General features: G+C 41.9%; 1 protein-coding gene across 2 annotated transcripts in view; it reads right to left on the bottom strand.

Moving 5' to 3' along the window:
* Positions 1-308: 308 nt before the first annotated feature.
* The window catches only part of LOC309856823 (nuclear RNA export factor 2-like), a 55,329-nt gene continuing 36,895 nt past the window's right edge, over positions 309-18,742 (bottom strand). For both annotated transcript variants that reach the window (XM_082718449.1, XM_082718448.1), the window contains 20 exons: positions 9,354-9,537; positions 8,967-9,120; positions 8,575-8,658; positions 8,356-8,460; positions 8,169-8,249; positions 7,979-8,048; positions 7,743-7,831; positions 7,517-7,624; positions 7,233-7,342; positions 5,385-5,421; positions 4,913-4,981; positions 4,771-4,826; positions 4,524-4,631; positions 4,348-4,406; positions 4,120-4,235; positions 3,985-4,027; positions 3,346-3,418; positions 2,629-2,811; positions 703-763; positions 309-564 (listed from right to left, as the gene is read on the bottom strand). In XM_082718449.1, the coding sequence (XP_082574575.1) occupies positions 520-564; positions 703-763; positions 2,629-2,811; positions 3,346-3,418; positions 3,985-4,027; positions 4,120-4,235; positions 4,348-4,406; positions 4,524-4,631; positions 4,771-4,826; positions 4,913-4,981; positions 5,385-5,421; positions 7,233-7,342; positions 7,517-7,624; positions 7,743-7,831; positions 7,979-8,048; positions 8,169-8,249; positions 8,356-8,460; positions 8,575-8,658; positions 8,967-9,120; positions 9,354-9,537 (1,835 nt within the window). In that variant the 3' untranslated portion in view covers positions 309-519. The remainder of the gene's footprint in view (positions 565-702; positions 764-2,628; positions 2,812-3,345; positions 3,419-3,984; positions 4,028-4,119; positions 4,236-4,347; positions 4,407-4,523; positions 4,632-4,770; positions 4,827-4,912; positions 4,982-5,384; positions 5,422-7,232; positions 7,343-7,516; positions 7,625-7,742; positions 7,832-7,978; positions 8,049-8,168; positions 8,250-8,355; positions 8,461-8,574; positions 8,659-8,966; positions 9,121-9,353; positions 9,538-18,742) is intronic.

Below are 18,742 nucleotides of genomic sequence, written 5' to 3'. Positions count from 1 at the left end.
TTCCTTCCTTCCACTGAACTCACTAGCTGGTAGGCAGCCCTTGCAAAGCCCCTATTGTTCCAGGCCACATGCCTGCTTCTGCAGGCCTCCAGGTAGAGCATCTGAGTCACACTGTTTCCAAAGGCCAATCCCTGGAATTGTGTGTGTACCTTCTCACCAGAATTTACCGACATATTACCTGTGGAGTCAAGCCTGTGTACCTGCTGTGCCAGGGTGAACAATGTTGGGAAGAGGACAGGGCCTTTAAGTCCTGGACTCACTGGCTCATGGTTGGGGCAGGAAAAGAGTGATCTAGGACACACAACACACAATGTGCAACATAACTCTTTATTATGAAAATAAACAGCGATCATGTGTGAGGAAAATACATGGAACAACTGATCCTTCAGGTGCTTATGTTACCTGGCCTGCAAGGTAATTTTGATTTCGTGGTCAGCCAGGCCTCCATCCCCAGTCATGGGTATAGCCTTAGGCTGGAGGAAAGAGAAACAGTGATGACGTGGACATCTAAGGCTTCTTTTAGGTGATTTGCTTGAAAGCCTCCTCTGGGATCTTGCCCTCATTCTGGAGGGAAGGAGTTGGGACATCAGAAGAGCCAGATCCGGAGTTTCATTCCCAGACCACCCTGCCTCCATTTTCTTGGCCTCCCTGAAGGCCCCAAAATGCCCATTGGTAGCCCGCTTAATGATTCCCAGACCTCACCTTGAGCATAGTGAAGACCTGACCAGCTCTGGCATAGTTCCACTCGTTGTCCTGAAGGCACCTGGAGTGGAAGAACAGGTGATCTCCATTAGTACCACAGTACAGACATGCTGACCGTGAGATGCTAAATCAGTGCCAGTTCTTTGCTGGGATGCATGTACCGGAATGATCACTATGTGCAATGATGAAGAAAGACCTAGTGAAAATGTCTATCACTGGCATTCATGCCCACTAGAATTCAAAACAGAAAAATAGACCTTTTCAAAAGAACAAGGGAACTTAATATATATTGATAAAAAAAGATATTCAAGAAAACAAATGGGAAATTTAAAAGTACAAGTTTCCAGTCATTTTTATTGAGATATAATGCACATACCATTTTATTATTTTTGTATGCACATACCATTTTAAAGGGTACAATTCAGTGTTTCCTTAGTATAGCCACAAGATTACACAATCATCACCATTATCTAATTCCCAAATAATTGTATCTAAAAAAAAAACCTCATTAAACATTTATTGATCAAAGCCATACCAGTGCTGTGTAAAGTAGTAAGTCATTGTGGTTTTAATCCACATTTCCTTAATGACTAATTGTTGAGAAGTTTTTCATGGGCTCCTTGGCCCCTTGTGTATCTTCTTTGGAGAATTGTCTATTCAGACCATTCTACCACTTTTTAAATTGGGTCGTTTGTCCTTTTATTGTTGACCTGCAAGCATTCTTCATACATTCTTGTCAGATATGTGATTTGCAAATATTTTCTCCCATTCCTTTGGTGGGATTTATAGTCTTTTGATAGTGCTCACTGGTGCACAACACCTTTTAATTTTGATGAAGCCCTGTTTATCTATTTTTTCCTTGGTTGCTTGTGCTTTTGGTGTCATATATAAGAAACACTTGCCTAATTAATGAAGGCTTACATGTATGTTTTCTTCCAATTTTTTAATGGAATTAGCTCTTACCTTTAGAATTTTGATCCACTTACAGTCTGTTTGTACATGATGTGAATCCAGGGTCAAAATTCCTTGTTTTGCATGTGGATATCCAGTTGTCCCAGCACCATTTGCTGAAAAGACTATTTTTTTTTCTCATCACATTTTTTTCAGCACTCTCACTGACAATCAATTGACCGTAAATGTGAGAGTTTATTTGTGCACTCTCAATTCTACTCCGTTGATTCATGCACTGTCCATATGCCAGCACTGCATAGTTCTGATTACTGTACCTTTTTAGCGAGTTTTGAAATTAGGAACTGTGAGTCCTTTAACTTTGTTCTTATCTCTCAAGATTGTTTTGGTGCACTTATATGTGAAATTTAGGATAACCCTGTCAATTTTTACAAAGAAGGATTTTGACAGGGATTGTGTTGAATCTGTAGATTGCTCTAGGTATTACTGCCATCTTAACAATATTAAGCTATTTAGAAATATTCCAACCAAAGGAAAGGGATTATCTTTCCCATTTTTAAAATTTTTTAACAAAGTTTTATGGATTTCAGAGTGTAAGATTTGTGCTTCTTTTGTTACATTTGTTTCCAAATATTTTACTACTCTGATGCTATTGTAAATGGGTTTATTTTCTTAATTTCATTTTTGGACTGCTCATTGCAAGTACATAGAAATAAAAATGGGTTTTGTATATTGGTCTTTTATCCTACAGCTGAATTTATTAGTTTTATTAGCTTTTTGGTGGATTCTTTCAGATTTTCTATATATAAAACAATGTCATTGAGCATTATAATATTTTTTAATCCTTCACATATATAATAGTATGACACCTTCTCCATGTACTCACTCTCTTTCTTTTTGGAAGCAAACTATCCAAAATGTTATTTTTCCAAATTTCCTGTGAGTTTCTTTGATTCACACTCCTCCACCCAAGTCGCTGTCGCAACTTGCCCTTTCCCATGTACACCCACCACTCACTTCTGAGACCACTCGAGTTTCATTCCAGACTGAGTGGAGAAAGCATGAACCATTTCCTGCTGCTCCTGGGAGAGGGTGGGCATGGAGCTGGAAGTTGGTGTAGGATCTCGGTAGGAGAACGCATTCCAAGTCTCACTGGGGGTAGCATCTCTCACAAACAGCTCATCATTCACGATGCATAGACTGGAAAGAAAATGGGCCCTCAGACAAGTAGATGAATGTACAACTCCACATCCAGATCAATGATCCTGTTTCCACTGCCACTCAGCATCTAGATTCCTTCCTTACCCCTACTGTATGCCTGCCATCCTCCCCAGATTCTGTGGCTTGTGCCTCCACCCCTTCACAGAACCCACCTTTGCAGGGACTATCTACCAACCTCACTAGATGTGTACTTAACCTGCAACCCAGGGATGATTTTACATGCACATTTATCCCTTACAATAGCCTAAGGGAAGGGGCAGCTAATCCCCATTTTCCAATGAAGACAATGTGTCACAGAGAGGTCATGTGATGCCAGTGAGTGCTGGGGTCAAGAAGAAAACCCAGTGCTCTAATCCCAGAACCCATACTCTTAACCACCACACTAGACTGCTTCTTGGATCTACTTGTTGGCTTTTCACAATAGTGAGAAAACCAAGATGTCTTCACCACCATGCTCCCACAACCCTGAGCCCAGGCTGGGATGAGCATTCCCACCTTCAACGTAGCGCTCACCTGGAATTGCTGGCAGGGATGGTGATGAAAGTCCTGGTGAAGGCACGAACAGAACCCTGAGACTTTCCCTCCACTTCAACAACAAACAACAATACCCTCTTAGAGTCACACATACGTCACATGCCCACACAGTGTTCCCCAGTCAGGGTCTGTCCTGATATTCATGCTGAAGGGAACTATTGTTAACTGGGAGTTGGGGTGTCTGGTATGGGGATGCCAACAGTACTGACAGTCTACGCCCAGTGACAGGGCCTCTACTAGGTGGCAGGTACTGTGACAACCATTCCACAAGTTCATTTGATTCATTTTTCACTCTGAGAGGTGGGCATTATTAGCTCCATTTTGCAAATGAGGAAACTTAGAGGTTAAGTAAACACCTCAAGTAGTTCTTGGAATAAGGATTTGGGATGACAGCCATGAAACTCCATAGACTGTGTCCTTAATGCCCAAGTTGTGTAGAGCAGACCAGCATAGATCCAGTTCAGACCAGGATGGTTTGGGGACAGAGTGGAGGCAGAACACAGTGGGAATAGGAAGAGAAGGAAAGGGATCAGGGAAGCTGGGGCAGTTCTGAGAGGGATTCCGACCTGCGGGGAGGGAGCAGTGGGGCATCTGGGGAGGGACTCTATGCACACTCACCTTCCTTGAACACCCCATGGACAGTGAAACAGAGCATCCTTTCCTGAAAGGGAAGAGTCCAGGTGCTAAGTCACCTAAACTTCCTACCCACCCATGGTTTTCTGGGGCTGCCCTTGGGAGGAAGAATGTGCTCACCGTCTGGAACCACATGTCCACCAAGAAGGAGCTGAGATCGTGCTGTGTTTTGGGCAGTACACAGAGGGAGCCCACGATGTCATATTTTGTGTGATTTAGTGGCTGAACACACAGGGCTAGGGGGAGAGCAGAAGCAAGCGAAGTTCATGGGTCACCAAACCCTGAGCCATAATAGTTAATCCCTGCACACCCTGTTTCCCTGCCCAATGTTCCTCATCACACACGCACAGGGGTCCTTGGGCTTCTTCATATTCCTGCTTTCCTTGAAGTACTCCCACAAACTGCTTCTAACAGAGAAAGAACAGAAAGTGGTAGTGTGCCCAGTGTGGGTGATTCCAGGAGCTGCCCTGTATCTTCTGGGGAGCCACAGAGCCCAGGAACAGAGACTGGGCTTTGCTACTTACGGGCCTGGGTCCTTGGGGTTTAAGGGAATGACCAGGGAGAAGCAGGCCTCATCATGGTAGGCACCGAGGAGACCCTGACGGTCTCCAAAATCATAGATGAAATAGTACCTGTGGGAGAGTAATGAGGACAGTCTATCTCTGTGGTCTGGACCCCAAATGAGATTTCCAGACCCAGTCAGCAGTTCTGAGCTTGGGTGGCCTCACCCATCCTAGCCATCCCCTTCTCCAGATTCCCAGGAGTACTTACTGCTGCAGGAACTGCAGGACTAGACTCTTCAGGGCATCAGATCCTTTGTAGCTTTCCTGGAATCAAAATACATTTGAGACTATGTGGCTGATAAAACCTCCCTTGTAATAGCCCAAATGTTGTTTGATCAATTTTCCCTCACCTTGCAGGGCTTTAACAAGCAGGGCGTATCAGTATCAGTGATAACTGGTGGTGATAACTCCTGGCCATCCTGGAGAAGGGAAGAAGAAGTCAGCAGTGGAGACCAGGGAGGTGGCCTTGGATGATCAGGGGGAAAGATGAGCCCAAGAGAGGGTGAGGGTCAGAGGTTAGGTATGAAAGCGCACTGGAAATTACATGGACAAGATTAGAGTGTGTGTCTTCAACATGACATCTGGAAAGTATTTACTATTATATGCAACTTTTTTCTGGTGTGTGTGGGTGTGTGTGTGCGCGTGTGCGCATGCACACATTTTTCCAGAGAGCATATTCATGTCATTTTCAGGAGTCCTGGTACCCTAAAATGGAAAAGGGTCTGACACAAACATGTAATCTAGAGAAGACCCAAAGAGCTTGAGAGCAGGTGTGGTGGTGATCAATGTTAGTAAGAGACAATGATGAGTGTAGTCACTTACCAGGCGTAACAACTTAGGAAAGCAATTCTTGATGGCACTGTCCAAAATCCAAAATAGAAAGAAGAGACTGATAGGTCAGGGTTCCGAAGCCTCCCTCTTATCCTTTCCTTCCCTTCCCTCCCTCTCCTTTCCACTGGGTAGCTTCCACCTAGACTGCTCTGACTCCCTTCTTCAGTGCCACCACAAGCTACATTTGGAGCTCAGGCTCCAGGGATGACTTCCCCTCCCTGTCTCCCTTACTTCCTCCAAATCCTCACTGAAGACTCCCGAGAGAAGAGCGAATGGAATGGGAGCCCAGAGCTCTGCTACATCACTAGGGGTCTAGCATCCTGCAAGACCCTGATATCCCCCAGGGATGTCCCAGGATGTTGGGGCAGGGAGGGGTTTGAGGCAAGGCCCAGGAGGCAGGGAGGGAGGAGGGGATGAAGACAGAAGAGCGAATGAATGTAGGAGGGCAGAGGTAGGAGAGACATAATGGAATCAGAGACTAAGGAGTAAGAGAAAGCAAAGCAAAGGGAGGGGAAAGAAGCTCTACCATGGTGGCAGGGATCAGGAAGAAGAGAGAAGAATGGGGAAATGGCTCCCTGGTTGCAGTCCTATCCTTCATCTTCCCTGGCAAGCCCTGGCACCCAAGGTAGGAATGGAAAACATGCAGGTGTTGGGTTGGTGGCCCACTGCATGCTGGATGAAACTTTGTCACCTATGTGAGCCCAGTCTGAGCTGGGGAACGAGACAACCACAGGGGCAGGAGATTTTCCACAGAGGGAGTATAGGGTCAACCCCCAGGTCAGCGTGGGGCTGAGGGTCTGTCGTCCCCTCTCATGATCAGTGCCTTCCCTCCTGATGGACCCTGTGCACGTGCACCTGTCTTAGTTGATTCCTAGCCTGAGGAATCATATCTGTGCGGGACTACCCAGGGCTTCTCTGAAGGATCAGTTGCGGAGATGTGATGTGCGGAGGGAAAGGCGGGGGCAGTGCCTCTGAGAGGCTTGTCCTTCTGTCTCCTCAAGCACCTCTGCCCTCTGCCTTCCATTCCTGCCTCAGAAAGGCCTCTGCTCACTGGCAGTCACCCATCTCTGGCCCATTGACTCAGGAACCCTGGTTTCTCCCAAGCAGGGCCTTACTACTGGCATTGAATCAAGAGGAACGGATATCGTGATGGTAGGACTCCAGGACCTTGGCCTCAGCATGGGGCAGGAAAGCCACCATGGTAGCCTGAAATTAGAGTGGGCAACCCTTTTGGAGTAAGAGAAGGAGGTCCCCTTTCAGAACAAGGGAGAGAAACTCAATCTCAGCAGGGAGTAGGAAAACCTGTCTCAGCACTGAGGCCCTGAACTGGAGGACCCTTCTCAGTTCAAAGCACTAACATCTGGCTCAAGTCTGGTCCCTCCTGGTCCTGGTGAGGAGGAGGAGACTTGCTTCCAGGAGCACACTCTTGGAGGGCATTCTAAAGAACACTGAAAGCATAAGGAGGGCACTTGATGTAATGAGCACTGGGTGTTATATGTAACTGATGAATCACTAAATTCTTCCCCTGAAAATAATAATGCATTAAATGTTAACTAAATTGAATTTAAATAAGAAAAATTTAAAAAGATGTTTAAAAAAAAAAGAAAAATAATTCTGACTGAAGTGAGGTGAAAACAGACTCCAGACCAGGAGAGCAGGTGAGCAGGTCAGAGGAAGAAAACTCCTTACAGCTGAAGGACACAGAGAGAGGAGTAGATGGGACCTATGGTCCTTCTAGAGGACTAGGGTTGTAGCTTCCTGCATACATGCATTCTCAGGGACAGTTCAGGTTCCCAGGACTGAGGGTTCCCAGGAAGTGTGAGAGGTGTTCACACTGACCTTATGTAGGTGGACTCGTCTGGAAAGGTGTCACACAAGGGGTTTCCTTCTAGCCAAAGCTCTTCAAGCTCCAGTCCTTTAATCTTGTTTAACTCCCACAGCAAGTTCAGCTGAGAAATATGGGGAAGAGACTGAAAAAGATTCCCAGGGAAAGAGACACAAGGGCCCTGCACCTGATCTCCCACCTTTCCACACAGGTACCTTCTGTTGCCTCCTGTCATTACTCTGATGAGCACTACCACCCACTGTCAACCCCCAACTTTGATTTGGCTCCCTTTTCCCACCTCATTTTTGGAGAGGTTCAGTTTCTTGACTGTGGGGGCCATCTCTATAATGTCAGACAGACCATCTAGCCCATACAGTTTGTTGTTGCTCAAGTTCAAGGACAACAGCTGTTGATGAAGAAGAGTTAGAGTGACAATTACTACCAGGGACTCAGAGACAACTCTGTCCTCCACCCCATGTGTCCCACCCCTACCATTAATAACAGCACTGGGCCCAAGGTCTCACCTCAGGGTAATTCTCTTCAATGATCTGCAGGGTGGCTGCCATGCAGTTTCTTCGGTTCAGGATTATATCTATATCATGGCCTACCAAGTCTTCAGGAAGTCGAGAGGAGGCAATCAGAAGGCTGAGAGTGGGGTCTAGAGCCAGCACCAACCCCTTCTCACATCACCATCCCTCAGTCTCCATCCCAGAAAGATCCCTGTGCCGTCACCTGCCCTAGAATTTTTGCTGTTGTGTACCTGGGTCAAAGCGGAGACACTGGAGGTCAAGAGCTTGCTGGGAGACGTCATAGCGTTTGTTCATGGTCAGCTGCAGAGAGAGACACAGAGAGCCACTGGGAGGCTCTAGTGGGGATAGGGAAATCAGGGGCTGAAGGAAGAAGAGGTGGGTGTGGGTGTGGGCATGCAATGGGCCTTGAGTCTGCATTACCTTTAGCTGCTCCATTTCTTCTGGCTCCAACTTATACCTCACAGAGTAGGGTACAGAGGAGGGATTGACAAAGATAGATATCTGCAGGAAGGAGAGGTGGGGCAAACACCAAGAACTTTAATTCCAACCAGCCCTGCCCTTTCTTCCTGCCCCAGGACTAGGGAGAGGTAATGCCCTCAACACATACCTTTCGGTTCTCCTCATCATAAATCTTGCAGCTGACATCCTTCAGTGCAGAGGCAGTGCCAACATCCTGGACAAAGAACCGAGCCTGGTTTTTCACGTAGTGAAACTGTAGGAGAGGGAGGCAACATTAATTTTGGAGGATAGAGTCTTCTGGCTCAGTTGGCTTCCCCCACCCACACTTCCCTGTGCCCACTCATCTGGCTTCACCATCCTCTCTTACATCGACTGGAGTGAAGGGGACACTGCAATGGCTCTGGATTGAATTCATTAGCCATGTCTTGTCATACTTTTTCCCATAGGGAATCTAAAGGTGAAAAGAAGAGATGGGAGTGAGGAGAGACAACATAGAATTAAAGCTGGAAACAGACCCAACAGTGTTCTTATCTGACCTTCTTTTGAGCTACATAGAACTTCAAAAGAAGGGACCACTGGCATTCTTTCTTATTTTCGTGCCAAATATGGATTTTCTAGACCCTCTGATGAAGAAAAATCTCCATTGAAAAGCTCTCCTCCAAATAACTGATGTAAGGTTGTGTAATGTGGTCTTCCTTTTTTTTTTTTTATAAGGTTCCAGGATAGTCTATCTAATGCAGACCTTGCCAAGACACTCACATTGATCTTGAACCATTTCCCTGGGTTTCCATTTTGTGCGTTCACCCCCATTTCTCTTTTCAGAGTTTTTCTGTCTCTCCACACAGTAATATGGATATGGCCTTCATTTTGCCATTTCACTCTCCTCTTGTTGTGCCGGGTGCTATAGGGAGTGCTGTGGAGGAGAAGTGGAAAGACAAAGGTAGGGCCATAAATGCTAAGAAAGTCTTCTTCTATACACCTTCACCTCTCTGTCACCAGGAATACAATTAGGATCTCTTAACCATTATTCCGCTTTTGGCATCCTTCAGTTTTCCAGTGAGAGAAGAAAAAGAAGACCAGGGAGAGTGAAAGAGTCACCTAGTCCCAGGGGCTGCTACATGCAAACCAGTCTGCCTGGTCACTTACTGTCTTATTTTGGGGTCCTCTTGGACATTTCTCATCAACATATTTCCATCATTCTCCTGGAGGTATGAAAGATGAGGCTCATATCCACCACATTCATAATGAGGGTTTCTCTTGAAAAAATCACCGTGGAATGAACTCCAAATTTTCTTTCTTCCTTGAGGTGAGCTATCACCATCATTGTATTCTCAAAAGGGGAAAAAATACAAGATTGAAGACATGTCAGTGGTCTCCTTACCATGTATCCATCTTAGGCTAACACCATGGTAGGACAAGCAAAGTGTCAATCTGCCCTAAGGGTCCAATCCCCCAAACCCCAGAAAGGAAACTCCTCTGCTTGTCCAGATAGGAGAGCCTTATTTGACAGATGGGACTATCAGGGGAGGATCTTGGGAGAGGAGGAGGAGGAGGTTATGTATTGAACCTTTTAAAGAATGAAGCAGGATTTATAAAAAAAAAAAAAACAGAGGTCTATGCATCCATGGGTTAGACTGGAAATCAGCCATACACTAGGAAGACATCTGAATTGTGCCTTCTTTCAGGCTTGTCTAAGTACCACACCAATACCAGGGAAGCATTCTTTCTCATGCTCCCCAAATTTAGGCAGCCACCAAACTGATCCCACTAACACTCAGAAAGCTGTACTTCCTTTGCTGGCGTAGTTCAAGCTTTAATGTCAGGTGGGACTGATGTAACAGCCTCCTAAGCTGTTCCACTCCCTCCAGCCTTGTTGTCAACAATACTCAGTTTGAAATACCCAGAGTGAGTTTTCTTTTTTCCCAGCCTGAAATGCCTTTCAGGTGAGGGGACAACCATTCCTAACGTCGGCTCCTCTATAACAAGGATCTGAATTACAAACTGGGATGATATGTCAACTACCATTTCCAAGTGTGCAGGGATTCTTCTTTTTTCATTATATTATTGATTTCTAACATGGGTCCATTATGATTAGAGAACACGCCCTGTGTGATTTCAATTCTCTTAAAATTTGTTGAGGTTTGTTTGATGGTCCAGGAGATACTCTAGCTTGATGAATATTAGATAAACATTGGGGGGGACGTGCCTTGCTGTCATCGGTTGGAGTACTATATTTATGTTGCATAGATCCTGTTTATTGTGTTATTCAGATCTCCTATATTCTTGCTGGTTTTGTCTCTAGTAATTTTATCCCTTGTTAAATGGGAGGGGGCTGTTGAAGGCCCCAACTATAATTATGGATGTGGTTATTTCTCCTTTCAGCTCTCTTAGTTTTTTTGTTTCATGTACTTTGAGTCTCTGTTGTTTGGCCCATACACATTTAGGATCATTATGACTCCCCAGTGTACTGATCGCTTTATTATTATGTAGTGCCTCTTTCTTTCTCTTATCAATTTCCTTTAATCTAACTTCTACTTTCTTGGATATTGTAACCACAAGTACACTTAGTGTCTTGGTGCTATTTCATCCTGTATTCACTCCTAGGAGTTGTATTGATATTTGCCATTCCCCCTGCAAATACTCCCTGCCAACATATATAATTTACATATGGAAAGATTTGGAAATTTTCTGGTATCTACAGAAATAAGAGGCCATTTCTCTCTCCCACAGTGGATTCACTAAGGGTATTTTATTTTTACCACATTCAACTGAAACAGTGAAACAGCAGATAATAATGCTAGTGGTTTGGGTAGGCAGTGAGGGGAGAATTAAGGTACCTAGACTGGTAGAAAACAGCTTCCTTTTGGATTCTAATATTTAAGGCTCTCTCAGTTTGTGTGTTGTACATTTTGTACCTTAATTACTCCATGCTGTCTTAGGGCACACTTATGAGTAAAAGTCTGTTCACTGGTGATTGCTCCATGATATACTGATTACAGCCATGTTTCAGATTAATTCCTCTGGGGAGTCACTGCTTTCAGTGTGTGGCCTTGCTGTCATGACAGCCCTGCTACTCACAACCTTTGGGATGTTCCCTGTGTGGCGCCGGAAGTGGAATTAAACATGGGCAGAGCATTTGATGCTGAAATGCCAATGGCTCAGTGTCAAAACTTGGAAGTGGCCTGGAGTGCTCTCTCTCTCTCTCACTCCACATCCAACTGTTCAGGAAATTCTCTTGCCTACTCTTTCCAGTACATCCATAATCTAGCCATTTCTCACCACCACTATTATTACCACCCTGGTCAAGACCCCAAAATCTATCTCCTGGATTATACCGTCTTCCAACTGGTCCTTCTATTTTCATCCTTCCTCCCTTACCGTCTGTTTTCAGCCCAAGAGTAGAACATAAATCATTTCACTCTTCTGCTCAAAACAATGGTTTGAAGCCCATCGACATGATAAAAAGCCGTGAGTTCATAATGATACTAAACAACAATAACAACAACAAAGAGAAACCTTATTAGTGACCTTTGGAGAATCCCAGGAAAACAACGTGTTTTCATAAAAATCCACCGATGAAAGGGAACGATCAAATATTAGAAAGAGGAATAATGGTCCATAGTCAACATACAGTGTACAGAGCATCAGAATCATCTTTGAGAACTGACATTACTTCAGAAATGATGTTGTCAAGGAGGAAGTGTTAAAAATGAGCTACCAAACAGCTATAGCAATCCCCAGACTGACCAGCTAAGTCTAAACAGGACCAGAGGCCTCCCTAAAGAAGGTGATTTGACAGAAGCAATCACAATCACAGCCTTGTTTTGGGAATCTCATAGGAGAGTGGGCAAGTGATTAAAAATTCAGAGAGATCACACACACACATACTTTCGTGCACGTGCATATCCACTTACTGAAGGTTTGCATCTCAGCACAATCCCTGTCTCACTGTCGTTGTGCCAAAATCAAAGATAACAACAGGAGCATCAGAAATCAGTTGGTTCCCTTCACCCAGGCTGCCTGGGTTTCCCCTCAGTCTCTACTACAGTATTAACTGATCCTCACACAAAGAAACGGTTGTGAGTATCCTTTATGACATGATGTGTGTTCACATGGTACTTCTTGTGTTGATTTGGAATTCTGCCTACATCACTGCTATGCCATTGAGCACATGACAATGGCGTCCCTGCTGTGGTAAGGAAAGAACAGGGTGGAGAAGTAAACCAACACTTGCCTAGTAGGAACCAATACTTGATCAGAGTTGAGCAGACTCAATAGAGTTTTTTGAACCTCCTCACAGAAGTCTAAAAATGATTGTATCCACAGTCCATTTCTAGATCATGAATATTAGGCTCCCAGGATTTCTCAACCAAGTCAGTGGTGGAGCAGAAATTGTGTCCTCATCGATTGGTCTGCCTCCACATCGTAAGTGTTCCTCCAGCTACTGGGCTGCGTCTCCTTTATTAGTGGACTTTTAGATCTCAAGGACCAATTTCTGTGAGCAGACAAAGGATGATGTTTTGTGATCAGGGGTTAGTCACTCCTGCTTGGGTGGATCCAGGGGCCTTGGACCAAGTGGAGATATAGGTCTTGAACTAAATGGATAAATCTGTTTGGATCGCAGAGTTTGCCAATTAAGAGTCACTTTGAGGTAGCATTGTCTGGCATATAAAAGGGCTTAATCAGTATTTGTTAAATGAATGTAGGCAATGTAGATTTGTGATAAACAAAACCACTTTTGAGAATCCATACATCTCAACCACTTCCACCCACATCTACTTATTCTAGAAAAAAAATGGACTGCAGAACTATTTCATAAACTGCTTGTAAAACTACCATGTGTTGAATTTGTCTTTTGTAAAATTAGTATTTTTCACTAGTGTATAGTTATATCTAGAGCTGATTACTCCCCTCTTGATTAATGCTGAAACTACTGCTTTTCTGATCTGAGGAAAGGAGGATTTTGCAAACTGGTGGCAGAAATGAACAGAGGCTTTCCTTAAATCTAGCAGATATAGCTGGTGCTGGTATGTATACGAAGAATGTTCTGGACCTACATGCATGTCTGTGGGTGCTCAGCTTTGTGACAGCCAGTACTGTACTTGTCTCAGAGGAAAGCAAGAGTATGTGCATGAGCATGTGTGTGTGCATGGGCATGTGTTAATATTATCTGTTTTACATTTGTATAATTAGATTACATTTGTATACATTTATATAGTTAGATTACAGATACATGTATTTCGAATCATGTTGGAAAGTTCATTGCCACACAAAACAGGACCTAATGTACATTTTCTTTTCATTTATTATATACTATATATATCCAATTTTTGCTTCTTGTTTTTAATATGCCCTTTAATTTTTTACATCTTTGCATTTTAATATTTGAATTGATTTTCAAATTTAAAGTATTAGGATTCTCTATACAAGGTATTTCTAATGAGGGAAACCAAATTACCCAGTGGAGCATGGCTTGGGATTTAGGACAGTTCCAAGTCTGTACTCTACAGCTTCCCAGAAGAAGCACATCATATTTTAAATTATAAGAGATAATTTCCTAAGAATATTTACACCAATATATTTCTCCACTAACAGTGCAAGAGAGTCTAATTTCCTACAGTATGCTTAACCATTTTTACACTTTGACCAAGACATTTCACCTCAAAATGTCCTATGCTGAAATATATACTTATAATTATATGGCTGTGCTTTATAGGCTCTTTGACACAGAAAAACAATGGGATCTGGGAGTGGCTGATACTGATAGAAGAGAGGTAGAAATGATTGTCCCTTGAATCAAGGATAGGAAAGAAGGGGCATGGTACCTGACATACAGAACAAAAAGGCCAAGGGATGGACGTGCCACAGAAAGATGAGGGTGATCACTGGGAAGAGAATGAAACACTAATGGGAAAAGTCTAGGAGGAACTGAATTCATCCTGGCAATATGCACCTCTATGGAAGTCTTTCTTTCTTTCCATGTATAACTTGTCTGTCTTTGTTACTTCATCTTCAAGCTGAACACCAGAGAAAGAGTTCCTATGGTCTAAGAAGGGAGAGATCATACAGGGGAAGAGCATGCAGTGATGAGTTTCTTGGACGAAGGGCTAGAGTTCAGATCGTGTTGGCCCCAGAGACCATAGCCAATATTGTCCACTGGACTTTGGGTACCATCCCCGTGTTCATTTCAGCCTTAACACAGAGTCATACATCATTTGTTATGGGCACAGGACTAGAGGGCAGATCAATGAGGGTTTGAATCCTAGTGCTAAATTCTATGTTCCAGGGAAAGTAACTTTGACTTCATGGTAACTCACCTTATGTTTTTTCCCTTAAATTGAAAATAGTAACAGTTTTGCCTCATAATTGTGAAAATAAAGTTAATATATGGAAATACATGGAAAACACCTGGTGAAATGCCTGTGACCAAATAAACACTGTAAGTAAGTTAGCTATTATTAGGCCAGTACTTAGTACAACATCTGGTGTTTAGTAAAGGATGGATGGGTGTTATTCATTAATTGTTAGTCCTCTGGGAAATTAGAAGGAAAACAGATTAATGTATGGGAGAAGATCATGGTGTCAACTATTAATGTATTTATAAAGTAGCGGCAGAAAAAGCAGGACAGGCTTGGTGGGAAATGATCTGACATTGATCTAATTAAGAGAACCAAAATAAAATGCTTACACTCTGATACAGGCATACAGACCGGTTTGAAAGGGGGCTTACATTCTGAGTTCCAGTATTTTTGCTAAAAATGTATTATTATTTAAAAAATGGTGAGACACCTGGGTAGCTCAGTTGGTTAAGTGTTTGACTTTTGATTTTGGTTCAGGTCATGATCTCAGAGCTGTGAGATCAAGCTCAATGTCAGGCTCCATGCTGCTTAAGATTGTCTCTCTCCCTCTCCCTCTGCCCTTCCCTCCCACTCATGCTCTTTTTCTAAATAAAACGATTCAAGTTCAAGTGGCAGGCTCAAAAAGCAAGACAGAATACTCCTGATACCTTATGCTACTACGTGAAAGAAAAGAGAGTCAGGATACAAAACTGTATATTACAGAGTGATGTCAGCAACAAGATTGACTAGGAAGCTACAAGGCTTCCTTCTCCCACAGAGACACTGAGTTAACAACAATATATGAACAAGAATATCTCTGTAAGGACTCTGGAGGTGAACAGAAAAAAATACAGCATTAAAGCCCTTATAAAACCAGGGATTTTAGCTAAAGAGGTAGTGAAATTCATGTTGTTTTGTGGGATTGTTCATGTCCCTTTGCCTTTGTGACATACCACAGAACAACTGGGAGGAAGCCGCCTATATTCCTTCTCCTCCCTTGGGATGGAAATAAGAGTGGACCATGTATCCAACATTCTGGCTTGTTAGGGGGGGCTGATTCGGGATGAATTTCTGTCTTGTGTAAATTAGAAAACTTACTGGGCTTGCATCAAAGTTTAGAAAGTGCTGAAAACAGAAGCAAGCAGTAAATGAGAGCTTCAGTTTCACAGGCAGATGCCAGGGAGAGCAAGAGACCAGAAAGGTATGAAACGTCCTAGAACTTCCAGCAAGGTTGACCTTAGTGAAGGTTATCCCCTGAATGAAACCTGTACACAACAACTGGCAGAGCTGGTTGCTTTTTCAAATCCCCAACTCTCAGCAAAAAATTACAAGGCCTATAAAGAAACAGTGAAATATGATCCAATTAAAAAAATAAAATAAAACTAAATAAATAATATAAATAATAAATAAATATTAAATATTAATAAGTATATATTAATATAAACATCCATACTCACATAAATATATTTATATATTACAATATTAATAAATATTTAATAAGTATTAATAAGTAAATATAAATACATTAATAAAATAAATAGTATAAATAAAATAATAAATAAAATAAAACTCCAGAAACTGACTGTAAAATAAAAAGATCTATGAGCAATCTGACAAAGAATTTTTTAAAAAGATTTTATTTATTTATTTGCAAGAGAATGAGAGAAAGCATGAAAGGGGAGAAGGTCAGAGGGAGAAGCGGACACATTGCAGAGCTGGGAGCCACGATCCCAGGATTCCAGGATCATGACCTGAGCCAAAGGCAGTGGCTTAACCAACTGAACCACTCAGGTGTCCCCAGTCTGACAAAGAATTTAAAATAAATATCCTAAAGATGCTCAACAAGCTAAAAGTGAAAACTGACAGATAACTGGATGAAACAAGAAAACAATGTCTGAACAAAATGAGTACATCAAGATGATAGAAACGACAGAAAAAAGTAAAAATTTTGGAGCTGCAAAATACAAGAACAACTGAAAATATATAAGGTAGAATTGGTAAGGCAGGAGATATAATTAGTGAACACGAAGACAGGTCATCTGAAATCACTGAGTCAGAGGAGCAAAAAGATAAACGAATAAAGAAAAGTAAGGAGACCTATGGGACTTATGAGGCATTATAAAGAAGAACAATATATGCAGTAGGGGAATCCCAGAAGAAAAGAGAAAGGGGCAGAGAGCTTTTTTTTTTGCAAAAATAATGGTTCCATATTTCCTACATCTGAGGAAAGACATGAACATGATGATTTAAGATGCTGAAGAAAATCCAATTAGGATGACTTCAAAGAGAATCCCACTAAACTACATTATCAAATTGCTCAAAGTCAAAGACAATGAGAGAATCTTGTAAGCATCAAGAGAAAAGAAATTTATCATGTACAAGGGAACTTTTTATAAGATTACCAGTTGATTTGCCAGCCAAAACATTATAGGCTAGAAGGGAGTGAGATAATATATTCTAAGTACTGAAGTAAAAAAAAAAAATAACTGTCAACCAAGAATACTGTATCTGGCAAATTGCCTTTAACAAATGAAGGAGAAATTAAAACTTTTCCAGATCAACAAAAGCTGAGGGAGTTCATTATCACTAGAATTCTTCTACAAGAAATATTAAAGGGAGTCCAAGTTAAAATAAAAGGATAGTAGACAGACACACTATGCTGTGTGAAAATATTAGATTCTGAAATAAAGGTAAATACATGGGCCAATAGAGTAAACTGTACTATTGTAATTTTGGTGCATTAAATGACAATGAGAATTTAAATGACAAATATTTTTAAAAACCTATAAATCTATGTTAAGGAATATACAATATATAAAGATGTAATGTGCAACTTCAATAGCAAAATGTAGGGCAGATGGAGGTGTAAAGCAGTTAAGTTTTTGCATGCAATTTGGTTTGGGAGAAGGGGGTGGGATTATGGACATTGGGGAGGGTATGTGCTTTGGTGAGTGCTGTGAAGTGTGTAAACTCTTATCAATTTAAAACAAATGCTATAATTTTAAGATGTTTTATGTAACTACAATGATAACCACAAAGAAAAAAATCTATAGAATATATGAGAAGGGAATCAAACCATATCACTACAAAACATCAGTTAAATACAGGGGGAGACAGTGAGATAGGAAAGTAGGGCAAAAAAGCTACAAGACATACAGAAAATAATGAACAACAGGGCAATAGTAAGTCCTTCCCCATCAGTTATTGCTTTAAATGTAAATGGATTCATCTCCTCAGTCAAAAGACACAGATTGGCCAAATACTACACTTGATCTTAGCCAAAAGGCCGAAAAGCGATGGCCAAATAGATTTTAAAAAACTTGATCCAAATATATGCTGTCTACAAGAGATTCACTTTAAATCTAAGGACATAGAGAAGCTGAAACTGAAAGCATGGAAAGATATTCTATGCAAATAATAACCAAAAGAGAGCAGCAGTGGCTATACTAATACCAGACAAAATATACCTTAAGTAAAAACTTCCAGAAAAGACAAAGAAGGACATTATATAATAGTAAAAGGATCAATTCACCAAGATGATATGACAATTATTTATGTATGTATGGACTAAACTACAGAGTTCCTAAATATATGAAGCAATCTTTGATAAAATTGAAGGGGGAAATAGATAGCAACACAATAATAGTAAGAGATATAATGCCTAATTTTCAATAATAGATAGAACAACCAGACAGAATATCAATAAGGGAATAGAGGACCTGAGCAATGGTATAGATTAATTGGGCCAAACAAATATATATGAAACACTCCCCCAAGAACAGCATATATTCTTCTCAAGTGCACTGGGACATTCTCCAGATTAGACTGCATGCAAGGCCACAAAGTAAGTCTTTTTTTTTAAAGATTTTATTTATTTATTTGAGAGAGAGAGCATGAGAGGAGAGAGGTCAGCAGGAGAAGCAGACTCCCCGCTGAGCAGGGAGCCCAATTCAGGACTCCAGGATCATGACCTAAGCCGAAGGCAGTCACTTAACCAACTGAGCCACCCAGGTGCCCAGAGCCTAAGTCTTAACAAACTCAAGAAGAGTGAAAAAATATGAAGTATCTTTTCCAATCACAATAGAATGAAACTAGAAATCAGCAGTATAAGGAAAACTGGAAAATCTATGAATGTACTGAAATTAAACAGCACACTCATAAACAACCAATGGGTCAAAGAAGTAGTCACAAAGGAAA

This window comes from Mustela nivalis (genome assembly GCF_964662115.1).
Source record: "Mustela nivalis genome assembly, chromosome: X".
Lineage (NCBI taxonomy): Eukaryota > Metazoa > Chordata > Mammalia > Carnivora > Mustelidae > Mustela > Mustela nivalis.
This window is presented reverse-complemented; position numbering and strand designations above follow the sequence as displayed.